We start from the raw sequence: 21,161 nt of genomic DNA, 5'->3' as shown, positions 1-21,161 counted from the left end.
AGGAATTTATCTCTAAAGACTTGGAGATAAACCTGTGCTGCTTTCAGTCTGCATGTTAACCTTCCCTAGACTGTGCTGGGAAAATTCATAGACAAAGGTTCGTCCTACATGAGTACAGGCAGCAAGTAACAGGAAGTAAAGAAGATGGATGATAGGTGGTCTTAGATAAGTGGTCTTAGAGAAGGCAAAACAAGACAGACTTTTCAGCATTTTGTGAGTCTATAACTCTTATAGCTGACACTGATTTAATAAATGCTCACTGAATGAATGAACAAATGAGTGAACGAACGAACATCCTATAAAATATTCAAGCTGTTATTATTTCACAAATAGAATCTACTTTCCATGTTTTAGATAATGACAATATTCATAGTTAACGGTTATATCAAAGTGACCATAAAACAAAGGTTCTCCATCTGGGTGTAAATGAAGTATTTCCTGACCTGAAAAAAAAAAAAAAAAAATCAAAGCTAGTGACTATAGCACAGCATTGGTGCAAACATGGCTTAAGTGAATGTCTTCAAAAAGTGGGAGAGGAGGATCTCATAGTTGCCAAGAACATCCAGGAATTAGGGGTGCCTGGGTGGCTCAGTCGGTTAAGTGTCTGCCTTCGGCTCAGGTCATGACCCCGGGGTTCTGGGACCGAGCCCCGCATCAGGCTCCCTGCTCAGCGAGGAGCATGCTTCTCCTTCTCCCTCTACCTGCTCCTCTGTCTATTTGTGCTCTCTCTACATCTCTCTATTAAATAAATAAATAAAAATATTTTTTAAACAAAGATGACCCAGGAATTAAATAACAAATTTCGGATATTTCATGCCAAAAACAGATAAAATTTTCCTGTGCTAAATTTTTAGCAAAGACTGCCATCATCTAGTCCAACAGGTCACCATCATCGTATCTGATCTGGATTTCTTTCTTCTTTGAAAATTGAGGTATAATTCACATACCATAAAATGTACCCTCTTCATGTATGGAATTCAATGGTTTTTAGTATTTACAACACTGTGCAGCCACCACCATTGTCCAATTCCAGAAAATTTTCATCACCCTAAAAGGAACCCCCCTTACTTATTAGCCACCATTTTCTGTCTCTCCCCAGCCCCTGGAAACCAGTCATTTGTTTTCTGCTTCTGTGGAGCTGCCTCATACAACACGTGGCCTTTTGTGACTGGCTGCTTTGACTTAGCAAAACATTTTCAAGGTTCATCCGGGTTGTAGCAAGTATTAGTCCTTTATCCCCTTTTATGGCTCTCGTATGGACTTCTGCAGTGTCCTGCCACCTGGTCACTCTGCCTGCATCTACTTGGGTCCTCAAGAACCCGCTCACCATTGAAGCCAGGGTAATCTTTTTCAAATATAAATCTTATCACCTCCATTATTCAAAATCCTCCGAAAGCTCTTTTACTTAGAGAAAAATTCAAACTCCTTCCCATGTCCTCCAAAAGGCTTCAGTGATCAGAATCTGACCCTGTCTACTTCTCTGACCTCAGCTTCTGACACCCCACTCTTTCCATGCCAGTGACTTCTGCTTCTTTAACCTTTCTGGCTTGTTTCTGCCTCAGGGCTTTTGCACCTGATGGTATCTTCACCTGGGCTCTTCTTTGACAATTCTTCCCCCGATTGGTTTCTTCTTATCTTTAAGGCATCACATAGCATCTCCTCAGAGAGGCAAGGTGAGATAAACCTGTTTCAAGTATCTTTCGCTTAACTCCCAGTCACCTTCTATTAATGTATTACCTTGTTTTAATTTCTTTATAGTATTTACTACTATCTGAAATTGTTTTGTTTTGTCATATTATTATCTTTATCTCCTTGAAAATCTGTCAACTCCACAAAGGCACAGACTTTAAATGGCTTGGTCACTGCTATATCCCAAGCTTCTACAAGGGAGCCTAGAAGGTGCTTAATTAATATTTAAAGAATTGCATGACTATCTTGCCTAGAGCTTCTAAAGCTTCTAGATCTTGCCCCAATTCTCAATTCCTAAAGCTGGGTCTCTTTCCCTATTACTAGACTTCCTAATGCCAACTACTGCTTGACTGGATTTGTCTCTATTGCTGACTCTTTCATTGTCTGACATTCAGTCCTTCCCTAACGCCCTCCGTGACAACTCTTCTGGACATCCCTATCACAGGCCAGCAGGTCACTTTGATCAAAGCGAGCCTTCATTCTTATAGGTTTAGGGCAGAAAGCAAATTTCAGTTGCCCATTTGCAATCAAGAATGCAAGAGATAATGGGTGAGAGGAATCAGCATGGTACCCAGAATCAAACTTTCTGACTTGAACAGAGTAAGTGGGAGTACTTTAGATGCCATCTACCCTTGATGGTACAAACTGATGTATAAGCTCAGTTTAAATAATGTGAACTTCTAGATAGAGATTGGAACGTTTGCAACTGAATTGTTAAGTGTCCCCTGCAGAGATTCTGGGATCTAACTTCTTTGGACAGAGGGGTCCTGTGGCACCAGCTTCATTTCATTGAGTCAATTGTGGAATCCCCAATCTTTGCTCCTGGGTAAATAAAGTGTCTATCTTCATTCTCTCATCTGTCTTCTCGTATCATTCAAGTCAAGTAACGGCATGACCACTTCTTGTCTTAAGCATTTTTTCAAAAATAACTCATATAGAGAGAGGTAGAGGATAAGCCATAAATAAGGAGAAAATATTTGCCAAACATTTAACCAACAAAATTTCCGGGGGCTCCTGGGTGGTGCAGTGGGTTAAAGCCTCGGCTCAGGTCATGGTCTCAGGGTTCTGGGATGGAGCCCTGTATTGAGTTCTCTGCTCAGCAGGGAGCCGCTTCCCCCTTTCTCTCTGCCTGCCTCTCTGCCTACTTGTGATCTCTCTCTCTGTCAAATGAATAAATAAAATCTTAAAAATAAAAAATTCCAGAAAGCATTCCTATAATGAGAAATTTTTTTAAAGAGACAAAACACAACAAAAACCCAAAAAATGCTAACAACCCAATGGGGACAAGAAACAAATGGGTATTTCACTGAAGAGAAAGCAATGATGGCCGATACATGTGTGGAAAGACACTCACCCTCATTAACGCTGGAAACTGTAAATTAAATCCATAATGAGATGCCACACTCACCAGACTGGTAAAGCTTTTTGCAAGGAAATTTCATGCAGTGCTGGGGGAGTACAAATTGGTATAACACACTGGAAAACAATTTCAAGTAGAGTTTAACCAGATTTCCTCCCACGATACCTCTACTTTTAAGTATATACCTCTGAAAACTCTTGTACATGTGCACCGAGGGACATGTACAAGGACATTCAGAGCCACCAGGTTCATGCAGAAAATACTTGTAATACCTAAGTTTTTTCTTTCACTGTCCTGCCAGGGGGTATAAAAAAAACATTGAGGGCACTATTTTCAGGCTTCTCTGCTCTCACTGACATCTCCCTCCCCATAGGCTACTGAGGCCAGCTATCCTCTTGTGCCCTTCCGGGAAACCCAAGGAAGCCTGGGGAATCCGAGCCATCTCCATCCGCTGGCAGCCTTTGAACTACCTTTTTACTACTTTGGGAATAAATCAAAGCATAAGCAATCTTGACTCGAATCTGCTCTCATCCATCCTTGATTCTGAACCATGAGTCTAATCCAGCCTTGTTCATGTGCTACCTGAATTCAGAGAACTTAAAAAAGGTAGTGAAGGGCGCCTGGGTGGCTCAGTGGATTAAAGCCCCTGCCTTCAGCTTGGGTCATGATCCTAGGGTCCTGGGATCGAGCCCCACATCGGGCTCTCTGCTAAGCGGGGAGCCTGCTTCCCTTCCTCTCTCTCTGCCTGCCTCTCTGCCTGATTGTGATCTCTGTCTGTCAATAATAAAATAAATAAAATCTTAAAAAAAAAAAAGGTAGTGAATTTTTTTTTTCACATTACCTGTCAGGATTACACACCTGCCTCCATTTCTGACTATCCCAACCTGCCTTGTAAGACAACTATTTGAGTATGGATTTGGGGTCCTTCACCAAGTTCTAATTTCCTTTAGGGAAGTTCCTCCTGTTACTTAATGTTGTAGTCCTTAAGGGCATGCTTTGCCTATAGTGGATGGCACAGTGCACGTCTAATGCATTAAAATCCCCAACTTAGAGAAGGAACGTCTTCACAGAGGGGCAGTTTAACATCTCCAAGCATCATCAGATGAAAATCATAATACTTTTATATCCCAGAGATGCCATGAGTTGTTATATTAAATAGCATGGGAAGATGTCTCAAGAAACGTTAATTGTCCTTTCCATCTTTTCCTGGGTTCCTTTTGAAAGGAGGTCAAATGAGATCAGTCTTCCCTCCTTCTGTAGAAGGAAATTAAAACAGTATCAGCCAGTATTCCTGGCAGAGGCTGCTTCCTGGACATTTCCACCTAGGAAGTAAAGGGAAGTATGGAGGGGGATAGCCAAGCTGCCATCGCCCTAGAAATCAGAAGGCAACGGGTAGGGAGTGACGGAAACGCACAGAAAAAAGAGTAACCTTGGGCTTGGAAATCCACAGGACAGTCACAGACCTTCCAGACCTATTAGAAATGTATGTGTGGTCAAATCTTAGCAATCCTTTCTTCTAGACCTGCTTCACCAAGTAAGTGCATTTCCCTAAATATCTCAGACCTTGCAGCAATTTGGGGCACACCAACACCACCACTACGGCAGCTCGGACAGGCACCGCGCTGGTGCTGGGGGCTGGGGAGGAACGAGTGAGCAGGACAGAAGTGCTTCTACAGAGGCGGAGGCGCGCACAGTCGTTGGGGGGCACAGAAGGCTTTCCCAGGGGCTGAATAAGGGGCGGCCAGACATGAGAACTGAGAGAGCGTCGCCACCACCAACCTTAAAAACCCCGATCCCAGCCTCTTCGGGCCTCCTGGTTTGCCATCCTTCTTGGCTCCCAGTCCAACCCTCGCCAAGAAGCTAACAGACGTGCACGGTTTTATTTCCACGCTCACCCCAGAGCCCAGAGGGCTCGCAGAGAGAGAATGCGCGGTGCCCTGAGTCAGAACTGTGACCGGGGGCGGATCCCGCTGCGGGTGGGGGGTCGGGGGCGGCCAGCGGGTCGCTCGTGACGCGACGGAGGCCGGGGGCGGTGGGCCGCGAGGTGACGCGCGTGGGGCCGGCGCCGTCCCAGCCCACGTGTCCGCGAGATTTAAAAGTTGGCGGCGCGCGGGGAGGTCAGCTTGGCCGCGGAGCCCCGCGAGCTGCGCGCCGAAGACACAGAGGCACTGCCAGGCTCCCGCGTGGAGTGCCGGCCCGGGCAGCGCAGAGTCCGAGCCCCGAGCATCCCTCCAGCGCCCAGATGCCGCGAGCAGCCAGCCGCCGCCCCGCGGCCGCCCCGGGACAGGTGGCCGCCGCGTCCCGGCCGCTGCTGCTGCTGCCGCTGCTCGCCTGCTGCGTGGGCACCTGCCTAGGTAAGCGGGCCCCGCGCGCCTGCCGGGCTCCCTCCATCCTCCCGCCCCGCGCCCGCCGCTTCTCGAACCTTCCCCCCGACAACCCCCCCCCCCGCCCCGCCACCTGCCGCGCCCTCTTCCCTCCCTTTCTCGCCTCTTCCGTTGGTTTCTGGTTCTCTCCTTCCCCTCCTGCTGTGGGGCTCCCCAGCTTCTCGCCTTTGATGACCCGCGCGCGTCGCTGTCCGCGAGCGGCGAGCGGAGCAGGTGCGAGTGGCCCGGCCAGAGCGCTGTCCCTGCAGGGCCGAAATCCCCAGGCCCCCGGTGGCCTAGGGTTGGCGGAAACTTGCGGGGCTCCCTCGCACTCGGGTCGTCCCTGGCCCGTGGCAGGTGAAAACTGACATAAATTAACATAGTGAAAATTAAAATGCGTTCCCTTTCACTGCAATTACTGGAGGGACTGATGGCTAAAGTAAAAGGAGAGTTTGATACTTCACCTGCTGGTGCCAGGTCAACTTGGAGAGGGCCCATCTTTAGTGAATGAGCTCCTGTTCCATCCACATAACCCGGACGCGCCCCCTTCTAGGGCCGTTCTCTGTGCCGTATGGGTTTTGACGCACCAAATCAGGAAAAAAAGAATGGAGACTTTTTTTTTTTTTTAAGATTTTATTTATTTGACGGAGAGAGAGAGAGAGAGTACAAGCAGGAGGAGGGGTAGGAGGAGGGAGAAACAGACTCTCTCTGAAGCAGGGAGCCCAAGACCCTAAGATCACGATCTGAGCCAAGGCAACAGCTTAAGGGACTGAGCAACCCAGGTGCCCTGGAGACTTTTTTTTTTTAAACGTAGAATTGGAGAGGCAAGTGGGTAAGCCTGGATTTCAGTCCGTACTTACAGCTAAAGCCAGTGAAGGCAAATGTGACTTGATAAAACAGGGACTTGACCTAGAGAAAAGAAGTGGGAAAAGCAAAGGCGAGGTCAGGGAGGGATGTCTGCAGACAAGGTAGAGCGGAGCCCAGCACCTGCCAACGGCGAGATCACGTGCCTATTCCCTAAAGGTTATTTTTCCAGGTACCTTGAGGGATCCATCCTTTCCCTCCCACCGCCAACCCAGAGTCCCCCCCCCCCTCCCGCCCCAGGGCCATCCACTGTCTTGCTAAGATCACGAATTTTCTAACTCCACAGCAGCGTCTCTGAGGTTCCCTCTGCTCTCTTGTCAGTGAGGCAAAGGTAGGCAGACCATCTCATCATTGTCCCGAGCACTGGCGACTTGAAACCATAACTCCCCGGACCTTTCAGAGCCTGCAGGCCAGCCCTCAATTAGAGGTAGAAGAGACTGAAGCAAGTCTTCTTTTCCAGTGGGTTTATTTTTATCGCAGTCCTTTCATTGTTTTGGGGTTTTTCCCTTTCCTGGGGGCATTGGAGAAGGGGGCAAGGAAAATGGGGCCATTTGGCTGTGGGATCTAAGCAGTCAGAAGCTAGACTTCAACCTTCTTCATCAGAGAGCCAGCAATAATACTGCCTAACTTATGCAAAGTAATATTAATATTTTTCTGTTTTAAATTTGTTATCAGTAGAATTAGGATGGCAGCCTTTATCTACCTTATTAAGGAGACAGATAATTATAGTTTTTTTGATAATTATAGGTTTAAAAGTGTCTTTTTTTTTTCTTGAAGCAAATGTACTTGCCATGCATGTTACATGTTGTATGTTTACCGTGATATTTGCATCAGCTCGGGATAATTCCTTTTTGGGAAGAGGGAGAGTTTTCAGGGCACTGGTGATCAAGCATAAACTGTGGAAAGCTGCTTTCTAAAAAGGACAAGTCTCGGGTTTTATTTCAGAAAATACTGTTTCTGCTGGCTGGTCAATCATCTCATCAATATCCCTACTATTTCTCAAGCAAAGGGATAAGATGCCTTTCTCACTGCACAGAGACCCCCTAGACTACCGTTTTGTATCTTTTCCCCCTTTAGACCTGCTCTTGATATTTTAAAAAACCTAATCTTATCTCTCTAAAGATGTGAGGGAGAGGGGAGACATAAAGTGCGATCTCCCCTAGTCCCGAGTTCCTAAAAATGACCCTGGAGGGGAAGCCCACCATGTATAACCGAACTTGGGAGATAATCTACCAAGATTAATCACAATGCAGGATGCAACTGGGTATATCTAAAGAACAGTGCAACAAACGTCACAGAGCCAGAGGAAACTAAGACAATGTCAGTTAAGTGGAGCAGCTTGGCAAAACGAGTCAGCAGAGCCTGCAACAGCAATGCTAGATGAAGAGCCGGCCACAGGTTTGGTGGATGGAGACAGTTTATGCTTCAGAGAACGTTATTAAAATAAAGAAGGAAATTTCCTAAAAGAGGGCACATTTTGGATACCTGCAACAGACCTTGATTTGGTTTGTGACAGCAAGTGATCTAAATACCCAAGACTAAATTAAGAAGTGTTTTGTTTTGTTTTGTTGTTTTTTTTTTTTTCTGGATGCCAGGATGGCTCTGTTGGTTGTGTCTGCCTTCGGCTCAGGTCGTGATCTCAGACTCCTTGGGATCCAGTCTTGCGGCAAGCTCTTTGCTCAGCAGGGAGCCTGCTTCTTCCTCTGCCTCTGCCCCTGCTCCTGCTCCCTCCTTCTCTCTCTCTGACAAATAAATAAAATCCTAAAAAAACCCAAAACTGCTTTTTCCTACTCAGACTCCTACTTACTGAGTAATTCTTAATATTCAGTCAACAAGAAGTTTCTCCCTTTCAAACCCTATCCCCATTAAGTTCAAGCAATGAGAAAAAGTTAACACCACTTTTAGAATAATCAAATCTGTGTTTCGAAGGAAGACAAATACTAAATGATCTGACTTATATGTGGAATCTAACAAAACCCCAACAAAACAAAATCAAGCAAGGGGCACCTGGGTGGCTCAGTGGGTTAAGCCTCTGCCTTTGGCTCAGGTCATGATCTCAGGATCCTGGGATCCAGCCCGCATTGGGGTCTGCTCAGCAGGGAGCCTGCTCCCCCCACCCCCCTTCTCTCTGCCTGCTTGTGATCTCTGTCAAATGAATAAATAAAATCTTTTTTAAAAATCAAGCAAAATATGTGAATACAGAGAATAGATGGGTGGTTCACAGAGGTGGGGAGGTGCAGGTGTGTGAAATGGGTAAACGGAGTCAAAAGGTACAAACTTCCAGCTAGAAAACAGATCTGCCACGGGCATGTGATGTACAGCATGGGCACTATTTGAAAGCTGCTGAGAGTAAATCTTAAGAGTTCTCATCGCAAGAAGAAATCTGTAACTATGTATGTGATCAACTATGTATGATGTTAACTAGACTTATTGTGGTGATCATCTCACAATATATACAAATTTAGGATCATTATATTGTGAACTAATATAATGTATGTCAGTTATACCCCAATAAAAAGGTCAAGGTTTCTTTCTCTTACAGAGGTGTATTGACAGATACAAAAGTTGTCTATCCATGTTGTTTGCATTAGTTAGACTGTGCAACATAAGACTAAAGGTTTCACTTTACTAGATAGTAAGTAAGTATAAATACATCAGAACTCATCAAAAACAGTGCAGTTTTCAGTATCTCGAAGATAAGGGCAATGTCTCTGACTATATTGGAGGAAGAATCTAGTACTCTTATTTGACAATATAAAGCCCATATCTAGGGTATCTTGGGGGAGAAAATCACACCTCCTTTGGTTAACAGATACACAAAGGAGAGAAAAATAATTCCCCCTAAGGTTTGGGTTTGGTACTAGAATGTTAGTGGGTTTCTAAAGTTGAAAACATTTTTTAAATGTTGGCTTCTCTAACTTTACATTGAGACTGTGTTTACATGTGTTGTGTAAAAGCCACAAAGTATCTCTTTTTGATTATGTAAGAGCTGGGGACTAAGTTAGATAAAATGGCAATTTCTGTGTGGCCCCGGGGCAGCCTTGGGGGCACGGAAGGAGGCCAGCAACGGTTGTTGGTGAGGTAGTGTGGGGGTAAGAGGGAGATGGACGGAACATAAAACTGTATTCTTTGCACGGGAACACCCTGTCAAACAAACAGCAGTAGAGTGAGTGGAGAAATCAGAAGTAAATGCCGGTAAAGACTGAATCCAAAGAATTGGAAATCTTTGCGTTTTCCCTTTGCATCAGTACTTGGTTCTGGTTTGACTCCTGCTCTCACCCCCACCCTCTTCCTCTCATCTCCTTAGTATTCAAGTCTTAGTAAGTGTAGACAAGCCACGTGTCCAAGTTGTGAGGAAAAAAAACCAATGGCCTTTTAGACTGTTTTCCTGAGAACGTAAATATCCTTCTTTAGGAAGGATTCAGACTCGTTAAAGAGAAGCTTAGACCCAAAATGTTCCTTGGAGCTGCTTAGTTCTGTTGAATAAAGAGGCAGCCTCCATTTCTTTCTTTTTTTTAAACTTAAAAAAAAATGTTTTTTTTAGAGATTTTATTTATTTGACAGAGAGAACACAGCAAGAGAGGGAACACAAGCAGGAGAGTGGGAGAGGGAGAAGCAGTCTTCCTGCTGAGCAGGGAGCAGGGAGCCTGATGTGGGGCTCAATCTCAGCAGTCTCCACACTGAGTGCAGAGCCCAACATGGGGCTTGATCCCAGGACCCCTTGATCATGACCTGAGCAGAAACCAAGTCAGACACCTAACCAACTGAGCCACTCAGGTGCCCAGCTCAGTGGGTTTTAAGTAGACTTCTAGAACTGTCCAGTTATGACAATAATACAATTTTCCAGGACACTCCCCCAAAATCTGTTATGTCCATGTGCAGTCAGTCTCTATTCCTACCGCCAGCTCCAGGAAACTACCAGTCCTTCTGTTAATACGGATGTGCCTGTTCTGGACATTCCATGTAATAGGATCATACAATATTGGGGGTTTTTTTGCATCTGGCTTATTTGATTTAGCATAATATGTCTGCTATTCCTCTTTGATGCAGCATATATTAATATTTCGTTCCTTTTTATTGCCCAAGTAGTATTCCATATGTGCACTCATCACGTTTTGTTTATCTCTTTTCAGATAACAGACATTTGGATTGCTTCCACTCTGGGGCTCTTAGGATAATGCTGCTATGCACGTTCATAGATGTATAGAAAAAAAGAAATCCACTCTTAATGTCTTTGAAATGCTATTAAGTTTTATTTAATAATTATGTATCTTTAGACTAAGTCAAATGCTGAAATATCTTGTTGAAATAGGAGGGTAATGATGTACAGTGAAAATGAAAAATGGCATCCAAAACTGAATTATATATAAATGTTTAACTTTAGAAGAAATACCATAAAAAAACCATGTAAATGTAACTTTATTTTCAGGTGCTCCAGTATTATCTCAAGGATTACAGCCTGAACAAGAACGACAGCTGTGGAATGAGGTAAAGCATTGTCCCTATACATTAGTGGAAACTTTACCTTCTTTGAAATTATCAAATGAACTAAGATAATTGCGTTTGGGGACAACTATGATTTTACTAATATTCTGATATAATATTCAGAATTATTATTCTTTTGAAATGAAAGAAGGAAAGATGAATAGAAACAAAACAATTACAGTAAATGGTAAAGTAAGATGGCAGAAATTAGCCCTAATAATAATTACAATAATGTGAATGTGCCAAAAATATCACCTAAGGACAGAAATTCGCAGATTGGAATTTTTTTAGAGATCCAACAGTATGTTGTCTATGAAAGTCACACTTAAGGGCACCTGGGTGGCTTGGTGGGTTAAAGCTTCTGCCTTCAGCTCAGGTTATGATGTCAGGGTCCTGGGATTGAGCCCCGCATCAAGCTCTCTGCTCAGCGGGGAACCTGGCTTCCTCCTCTCTCTGCTTGCCGACTTGTGACCTCTCTCTCTGTCAAATAAATAAATAAAATCTTAAAAAAAAAAAAGGTCACACTTAAAAAAGAAAAAAAGGCCAAGAAAAAGTATGGAAAAAGACATACCAAGCAAACATGAATTGCAAAAAAATTGGAGTATCAGTCTTAACATCTGATAAAATAAAATCCAGATAAACAAATCATCTTAGCAAAGAGGGACCTTATTTTATGATTTTAATAAATTATGCTCAGTATCTCAGTATGTGCAGATCTTAAATTATACTCAGTGTCTTATGCTGATAAAAGAACAGCAAGGTAAAAGATACAGTCATTATTAATATGTATTTTTAAAAACTCAAAATTTACTTAATATCTAATAGAGCTTCAGGGGAGAATAGATCAGTGAACATTTGTAGTTAGAGATTTTAAAACACCTGTTCAAAACCGATGTTAAAACAAATGACATCAATAGATAGAACAAAGATATAACCATACAATTAATAAGTTTAACCTATTCTAAACATTTTTTTAAAACCTACACTAAATAGTATATACATTCTTTTGGGGCATAATTGGAACATTAAACAAAAAGATGCCATGTGTTAGGGCACAAAGAAAATTTCTGCAAGTTAAAAAGGAACCATTTTAAATGTTTTCCAATCATAATGCAATAAAATTAGAAATTAACAACACAAGTGTAACTTCAGTATCCCATCTGTTTGAAAATAAGTAACGTTTTGGTAAATAATCCCAGGCTAAAGAGGAAATTACAAAATAATTACAATTAAATGACATAAAAACATTCTAAGTCAAAGTTTGGGGGTGCCTGGCTGGCTCAGTCAGTAGAGCATGCAACTGTTAATCTCAGGGTTGTGAGTTCAAGCCCCATGTGGGGCGTAGTTGGACTAGAAATGCCTGAGAGTAAATGCTCCCACCACTAAGAATCCCCCTCAATTGCTGACCCAAGGAGTTGGTAGATAAATACCTCAGCTGCCTCTTCCCTCAGTTGGGATAACAGATGTGATCTGCATTGGCTCCTAGAGTTCCCCAGACAGGCTGATCCCAGTTAGGCATGGTGGTAATCCACTCAATAATATATATTTTAAGGAATTCCTTCTCTTCCCTGTTTATCTTCTTCGCTGTTCCACTAGTGCTTCTGGGATCATCTCCCTAATAACCTACTCATATCCACATCACTCACTATCTCAAGGTCTGTTTCTGGGAAAACCCTAACTAAGGCAGAAATGCACAACTTACAATAAAAGTACCATTAAAAATCAGAGGGAAAACCACAGATTGCTTGGCAAGTGAAGGTCAGAAACTGGCTCGCTGTATGGAGAGAAATAAAACTAACACCCCACGACCATTTTGTAATGTATAAAATAACAAACAAATCACTATGTTGCGCTCCTGAAATTAATACATTGTATGCCAATTATTCTTCAGTTAAAAAAACTAAGGGGGCTCCAAGTGGATTAAAGATCTAAATATAAAGGGTAAATTATAAGAATTAATAGAATCTATCTTTTTTATTAGGACAATATCTTCTTGAGCTAGGAGCAGGGAATGACTTCTAAAACAAAATTGCAAATATAAATCATGAGGCCAAAAAGATGATAGATTGAATTACATTAAAAGTAAAGATTTCTTTCAAAAGGACTACATTTAGAAAGTAAGAGCTTTTGAAAGATGTTGGTTGTGTCTCCGCACTGAGTGCAGAGCCTGGTATGGGGCTTGATCTCAGGACCTCTTGATCATGACCATAAAATGGGTAGTAAGTGCCAACTACTACACAATCTCTAATAGCAAAAAAGCTCATAAAGTCTGTTATAAGGTTCTCTGCCTTGATATATCAAAATACATGCCAGAGGTATGTAAACAAGAAGGATAATTTAGATAACAGAGATTATGTATAATTCAGAAACATTTATTTTAGCTGGAAATCATATTTCTGTGGAAGATTTTTGAAGTTAAATTTTAGATGATAAAGCTGGGAAAAAACTAGAATTGTAAAACACTATAAATTCTTTTACAGGAAAAGATATTTAAAGAAATTAAGACACTAAAAGATGTGCTTTTCCGCTGGAGGTTTTAAAAATTACTGAGCTATCCAGATCCTAGAAACACGTCCTTTTCAAACCTTGTACAGAGACTAACCATTTTCAAACAAATTCATCAACAGACTCTACAGAGTTCTCAAAAGCAATTAGTGGCTCTTAAACCCATTAGGGCCTCAAGCCGAGTAAAATGAACGAGTGCTTATCCAAACGGAAAGTGGGTGAGCAGTGTTGCTGTGCCTTTGAAAGAAAAAAGAACAAAGACTGAAGAGCTTTGCAATTATCTCCTAATTTGATTAATTGGTGTTTTTTCTTATTCTGATATTTTTCTCCAAACAATACTGATGCACTGATTAGTTAGCCCTTAGGTTCAAGGGTCCGCTGTTCTGGGACAAGGCCACCTCACCTCGGCAGGCAGCCTGGTCTGCAGGTGGACAACTTGGCCTTTGAGCGTGGTATCTTCAGATACCTCAGTACCACAAAAACCTTGCAAGAAGGATCAGTTCCTCCGACCCTGCTGACGCAAACTAAGTAATATTTAAGGGTGATATATTAAAGCACTGGTCATAATTCAAGGCTTTAGAAAGGTATCTTTTTGCCTTTCCCCTCTCAATTGACTTTATTTTCTTTCTACAAGTTCAATGCTACTTAAGGAATATTTATAGAGCACTTATTCCGGACACGTTGGATAGGCCATAGCCTGTGTGTGTATGTGTGTGTGTGTCTTTATAGTTGTGACTCTGGATTTTCATGGCATGGAAGCGGGGCAGGTGGGTGGGCAGAAGGGATGAGAGGAATTAAAAAAAAAATTTCCTGGGACTACTGGGTGGCTCAGGTGTTAAGTGTCTGCCTTCGGCTCAGGTCATGATCACAGGGTCCTGGGAGAGAGCCCCACGTGCAGGTCGGGCTCTCTGCTCGGCAGAAAGCCTGCCCCTCTCCCACTCCCCCTGCTGGTGTTCCCTCTCACTGTGTCTCTCTCTGTCAAATCAATCAATCAATCAAATCTTTTTTAAAATTCCCTAAATATTTGTGATATATGGAGAACATGACAGGCTCTGTAAGGATAAAAAGGAAAGAGACATTAAGACTGGTCTTCAGGGCGCCTGGGTGGCTCAGTGGTTAAAGCCTCTGCCTTCGGCTCAGGTCATGATGTCGGGTCCTGGGATCGAGCCCCGCATCGGGCTCTCTGCTCAAGCAGGGAGCCTGCTTCCTCCTCTCTCTCTCTCTGCCTGCCTCTCTGCCTACTTGTGATCTCTGTCTGTCAAATAAATAAATAAATCTTTAAAAAAAAAAAAAGACTTTGGTGTTCTATAATATTGTATACCTTCCTTATTCTCTAGATTAGAGAATCATATGTTAGAGTACATGTTCATCTTGGAAGCAATAGGAGCATGAGGAATTATGGCCAAAGAGTATGATTATCCCCTCTTCTGTATAGTATAAGAATGGAAACAAAATTAACCTGATCAACAAAGAATTCCGAGACGTTATGCCATAAACAGGACTCCAGTTATATTATCCCAAACAGACAAGAAATCAGTACCATTTTTTTCCAGTCCCAGTTTAAAAGGCCACCAAAGAAATAAATGCCATAAACTACTCCAGACATCCAGCTTTAGTGCTAAACTTCGCAGCACAGTTCTTTAATGATTAATATAAATCTCTTATACTACAGTTTAAAGTCTTACAATTTTTCTCTTTAGGATAAAGACTGAAAAGGCTGTCAACTGTAGTTCACTAAACCTTATTTTTTTAATCTGTAAAGATTTCTTTATTTCAACCACAGCAGCTAACAATCCCCACTTCTAACTACAGCCATGACAAAAATACAATGGTATTTTGTCGTATTGCCACCTCCTTTTTCATAAAGATGATTTGATATCACGTTTTATTTATAGAATTCAAAATGTTCCTTAGTACTACAAAACACAGGTGATTCCCTGAACCTCTATTTCATGGTAACGTACATCAGTGTTATCAGTCAGCCACTAACAGTATCTCCATTTAGATTTTCATCATATGGTGTGTATTATATTGTTGTCAATCTTCAAAGGAAAATTAGATATGCACAAATCCCACTGAATGAAGAAGGCTGTCATGTTATCTTTGCTTCAGGCACAATCATCCACGTGATTTCATACACCCACGAGAAGTACAGGTATTTCATAAAGTGATTGGACAGTAGAAATACATTAAAATTTGCTAGTTACAAATGCCAAATAGGGTCAGTATGAAAAAACATGCTGTCATTAATTATGCTTGTCCAAAAATCCATCCTCTTTACCTTTTAAAGCAGACTAGCAAATATGTTATCTATACATTTAACTCATATTCCTTATAATAAATATTCTGACTTAAAGTAATGTCTGAAAAGAGTGATTGACTTAACTTCTACTGTTAACTCTGACATTTATTGACATTTGTTGTTCTATGAAATACTTCCCTAAATTTTTTCTATCTGTAAAGTTATTTTCCTTTAGGCACTCCCTTGTACTTCCTTTTCTTTTCTTTTCTTTTTTTTTTTTAAGATTTTATTTATTTATTTGACAGAGAGATCACAAGTAGAGAGGCAGGCAGAGGGCGGGGGGAAGCAGGCTCCCTACTGAGCAGAGAGCCTGATGTGGGGCTCGATCCCAGGACCCCAAGATCATGACTTGAGCCCAAGGCAGAGACTTTAACCCACTGAACCACCCAGGTGTCCCTCCCTCATGTTTTCTAAGGTGTATTTTTTTTTTTTAAAAAACAAAGGTCTTTCCTCTTTCATTACATTTCTAGAGTTTGAGTCTAGTGTGACACTGAGTAATGACTGAATTTCAGTTCAAGGCTTTGCCACTTTCTTTACATGTTAAGGTTTCTCTCCTGTGTGAGATCTATGATGGGGAGTAAGTCGTGAGTTCCAGTAAGAGGCTTGCCACAAATCTTTCTGTTTGTAAGGTTTCTCGTCAGTTTGAACTTTGTGTTGTGAATAAGGGTTGAGAAGTCCTTAAAGATTTTACCACATCCTTTACACTAATAAGGCTTCTCTCTAATTCCATGATACTGAATGAGGTTTCACCACTGATCAAAGGGCTTCTAGATTCTTTATATTTGTAAAATTTCACTCCAGTATAAATTCTCTGGTAATGACTCAGGGATTAGCGTTGTTTAAAGGCTTGCCACATTCTTTAACTGACACTCAAGACTTACTCAACAGCCAAGAATTCAGAAATCTATAAACTTGATAAATGTGAGGTGATGCTTAACCATCCATCAGTTGCTCAGCAACTATCAGAGTATCAATCACGAGGAAGAACTTCACCTTGTGTAGCAAACTGAGGCTTTACAGAGAAGTCAAACATAAAGAAGTCAGCCCATAGGGGGAGGGAAGGAAAAATAAAATAAGGTGAATCAGAGAGGGAGACGAACCATAAGAGACTCTTAACCCTAGGAAACAAACTGAGGGTTGCTGGAGGGGAGGTGGGTGGGGCATGGGACAGCTGGAGGATGGACGTTAAGGAACATTAAGGAGGGCACTTGAGTGAGGAGCACTGGGCGTTGTATGCAACTGATGGATCATTGAGTTCTACCTCTGAAATAATATAGTATATGTTAATTAATTGAATATAAATAAAAAATTTTTTTTAAACTACTTGAGCCTTTATAACGCAGAGAGAATAGATCAATACAGTGGGTTTGAGGAAAAGTTTAAGCAAGGCTCAAATGCTGATATACATCTGAGGACTCACTTTCCAGAGAACCATTATAAATGTAGTAAATGTGCGAAGGTCTTTCCTGAAAGCTCAGAACTTATAATACACGAGAGTATCCGTTTTGGAGAGAAACCTTATAAATGTCATGAATGTAGGGAAAATTTTAGCCAGTCCTCCAAACTTGCTGGACATCAGAGAATTCAGGTTGGAAAAGCTCATATAGATGTATTAAATCTGGGAAAGTCTTTGGTCAGCGATTACGTCTAAGTAGACGGAAGACAGCCCGAACTGGAGGAAAACTTACAAAAGTGAAGAGTGTGGCAAAATCTTTACTGATTCCGTAGTAAACCACTGAACTCCAACCCTTTCCTGATGCTGGCTCCTTGCTAGAGAACTGGTAGTGAAAGACCCGCGGATCCCCTTACCCAAGAATCCAACACTGCCACTGGATGCAAACAGCAAGAGGTTTATTGGGACGCAGGTACCGGCGGGTGGTCGGCAGCTCCAGCTAACCGAGCACACCAACCGAGGGGAAAGCGGGGTTTTTTATAGATTGGCACAAACAGGTTTTGGGTGGGGTAGAGCTGATTGGCTGACAATTTGAACTTTTGAAAGAGGCACCCTCGGTGTTAGTGGATTGGTTTCGGGGGTCCGCGCGCGCGAAGGGGGAGTACATTTGAAAAAGCTTGTGCGCGAAGGGGGAGCAAGGAGGGGGGTTGGGCCTCATTACTCAGCAGGAAAATATCTTGCCTACTTGACTATGTGGCCCCCTGCCTACGTGACTATGCCTCTTAGCAGAAGGTATCTTGTTTGAACAGGCGACAAGTGTCACACCCTAAAAGCCAAGCGGTTAGTTCTCCTATCTATCTCTTAAGGGAGGGGACTTTCCAGGGCAGGGGTCTTTCAGTAGCTGTTGTGTAGAGTTTTTTCTATGTATTATGTATCATTTAGCACTTATGCTATTGTCATGTTAATTAATTTTTAAAAAGATTTTTTATTTTTTATTTATTTGACAGAGAGAGAGATCACAAGTAGGCAGAGAGGCAGGCAGAGAGAGAGGAGGAAGCAGGCTCCCCGTGAAGCAGAGAGCCAGGACCCTGGGACCACAACCCAAGCCTAAGGCAGAGGCTTTAACCCACTGAGCCACCCAGGCGCCCCTTATCATGTTAATTTAGATAATGCGATCGGATTTACGTAATAAAGAACCACAGGATAACAGGGTGCTGCTTAATTTGGAGGCCATTTCTATTTCCAAGCTGTAACTGGCATTTTTCTTTTCCACAGATAGATGACGCCTGTTCGGCCTGGCTGTCCCTTGATTCTCAGCCTCAGGTAATTCCCATTGGAGGTGTTTTTGTAGCGACAGAAGTAGGTGTCACTCCATTTCTCCCTCTGGACCTGTCATTACTTTATGGACTCATTAAAACATGTCAACACTTTAGAAATCCTTCCATCATCGGCAGGTAATAATCAGTTCTGTGAGTTTATGTAGTGAGGTCACCCCGGGGCCTTTCTCTCTAAGGGAAATAGATTTACAGATAATACGCACATATTTTGGAAATGAAAATGCTAATTTCAAATTCAAATTCTGCGTTAGGTTAAAAATAATGGATCTGTTGTTGCATTTGGAGGCCAATATCCTCTCCCTCAACTGAGTGTGAAACCCACAGAGAGAGAAACATGGAGTCAGACTTACAGAGGTCGAAGTGTCACTGTAACAGTGAAGTCACTTTATGAAAGTCGCCTTAGATCTGATACCAAGTGTGTTGCCTAAAACTACTCCCAGACTTGAAACTGGACTTGGAGGGTGATGTGAGGCCTCCGGGTCAGTCAGGTTTCCAGGTGCAGGGCAGAGACCCAACAAGAACACCAGCCAGAGAGTGGCTCCCGAGGAGGAAAGGGCTGAAGGGAGCATGCCCAGTTCCCTCTTCCCAGTCAACGGTCAGCGAACTCCCGCCTCTTCTGCAGGCAAGAGTTCAGAGATGGTGGGGAAGTGAGGAGTGTTCGTGTAGCTCGTGTACGTGGAAGCACGAGGCGTTGACAGTAAGCGTGCCCTCTCCACACCATCTCGATGGGGTGCGCTGCCTTCTGTCCGCTGCTCTGCTCCCTAGTGTGGGTGCAGCAGAGTTAGCCTCAGTGTGCTGCCTTTGTTCCTCAGGATCACTAGTTTCCTGGCCGGAGAGGAGGGCTCAGCCTCTTTCAGACCAATCAGTGGCGCGCTTGCGGCCGAACTACTAACTGTGAAAACCCTCTGTGGTCTGGCTAAGGTGCCGTGCTATGCCAAGGTCACGTCGTCCTTCCAGAATGTCATCATGGCCGAGGTGAAGAAGCAGCCTCGTGCAGTGCTGTACTCCTCCTGCCTTGACCCATCCCCCAGTCTGCAGGGGAGCTCATGGCATTAGATGGAAAAGGATCACAATAGATGACATTTATGAATAATATTTCAAGGTGCTGGAAAAGCACTAACAGCTTATAACATAGGATGGATGTTAATCAGTGTATAATGCAGAAGCATGCATTTAAAAGTCAGGAACACCCTTGGAGTCGTCTTATTTCTTCAGTACTAAATGGATGAATTTAAAACACTCATTTAGACCCCATGAAGCCAGACGAAGCTTTTGCTGGATTTGGAGACTGCACCTTTTGAGGAGGGCTTGGGTAAATTTACTATGGAATCATTTACGTTGACTGATACAACTTTTATTTATTTTTTTTTTTTAAAGATTTATTTATTTATTTATTTTACAGGCAGAGATCACAAGTTGGCAGAGAGGCAGAGGGGGGGGGGAAGCAGGCTCCCTGCTGAGCAGAGAGCCCAACGTGGGGCTTGATCCCAGGACCCTGAGATCACGACCTGAGCCGAAGGCAGGGCTTAACCCACTGAGCCACCCAGGCACCCCCAACTTTTATTTTTTATTTATTTTTTTTAACTTTTTTTATAAAAGATTTTATTTATTTATTTGACAGAGAGAGATCACAAGTAGGCAGAGAGGCAGGCAGAGAGAGAGGGGGAAGCAGGTTCCCTGCTGAGCAGAGAGCCCAATGTGGGACTCGATCCCAGGACCCTGAGATCATGACCTAAGCCGAAGGAAGAGGCTTAACCCACTGAGCCATGCAGGCACCCTACTGATACAACTTTTTAAAAAATCATTACTTTTCACATTAACTATAATTTTGCCGTTTGTGTGATTATCTGAACATTCATACAAAGCATTCACATTCAAAACATTTTTACCAAAGAGGAAAGAAAGGATCTTTGAAGTCCACAAATAAAAAATAAAATATTAAAAACAGTATGAGAAAAATCCTTAAAGAATAGTTGTAGCTCAGAGAATCATGGCTTCATGAGAAGAGTGGGTGGAGAAAATGCAACATGTTTTGAAACCTTTTCCATCAAACTTCGGTCCTGTTGCCAAGCCTCGTCTGGCTTCTAAGTTGTTCTTAGGAGACACTGAATTTATTCTTCTGTGTGTTAAGAGACACATGACATCACTAGATATTTTCTTTTTATTGTTTTGTATTTTACAGCATTTCTACATGGGTCATAAACGGAGGTTTCAGGAATTTGTTTCCAGATTTTTATGGGGTGACCTATGTACCCAACCCCAAAGGGAAAAAGTGGGAAGGAGTGTATCAATGTTACTCTCTCTCATCTGACCTCCCACCCCCACCCCAGCTATAGGCTTAACCACCAATGCCAAGGCCACACAGCAAGGTCTGCAGGCCAGAGGGCCAAGCCCCCAGGCCACCCAGGACTAACTGCTGGCCAAGTGTGGTTCTGAGCACGTGACTGTCTCCTAGAACCTCCCTGTCCTTCTCACGCCCACGTTTTAAGGACGGAATGCGAATTAGGTGTATGAAAGTGTTTTGCAATTTGCTGAAGCACTATGAAAATAGGATCCATTTCATATTATTCCTAAATATCCCCACAACGTGCCTGGCAGGCAAACAAATGGAAGAGAGCAAAGCAGACCTCTGAAGCACTAGGGAGGATGCTCCGAGAAGCCGATCGGGGCTCCGCCTGGATCCCTCGCTACAGGCCACGCGGTCACCATGCGCTGTTGTTGCAAGGGCTAGACGCTGGCCTGGAACAATCCTTTATGGCGTGTCTTCCCAACGAAGAGTAACTGCTGTTGTAAATCCAGCTTTACAGGCCACACATTCTTTACTGCTCTTACTGCTAGCTAATTGCCACGTACCTGGCACCGT

The 21,161-nt window shown here is 42.9% G+C and overlaps 1 protein-coding gene and 1 long non-coding RNA gene across 2 annotated transcripts in view; both read left to right on the top strand.

The window, feature by feature from the left end:
- LOC116585097 overlaps positions 1–3,726 on the top strand; it is a 147,132-nt gene extending 143,406 nt beyond the window's left edge. The window contains exon 4 of the long non-coding RNA XR_004283464.1: positions 3,423–3,726. This is a non-coding gene — a long non-coding RNA (uncharacterized LOC116585097). The remainder of the gene's footprint in view (positions 1–3,422) is intronic.
- A 664-nt stretch (positions 3,727–4,390) lies between these two features.
- Positions 4,391–21,161, top strand: part of NMU (neuromedin U) — a 28,586-nt gene continuing 11,815 nt past the window's right edge. Inside the window, exons 1-4 of the mRNA XM_032330312.1 lie at positions 4,391–4,473; positions 5,048–5,403; positions 10,706–10,764; positions 18,237–18,284. Coding sequence (XP_032186203.1) covers positions 4,391–4,473; positions 5,048–5,403; positions 10,706–10,764; positions 18,237–18,284 — 546 coding nt within the window. The remainder of the gene's footprint in view (positions 4,474–5,047; positions 5,404–10,705; positions 10,765–18,236; positions 18,285–21,161) is intronic.

This window comes from Mustela erminea, chromosome 2, assembly GCF_009829155.1.
Source record: "Mustela erminea isolate mMusErm1 chromosome 2, mMusErm1.Pri, whole genome shotgun sequence".
In the NCBI taxonomy this organism is placed as follows: Eukaryota; Metazoa; Chordata; class Mammalia; order Carnivora; family Mustelidae; genus Mustela; species Mustela erminea.
The sequence above is the reverse complement of the archived record's forward strand: the minus strand, read 5'-3'. Positions and strand labels throughout refer to the sequence as shown.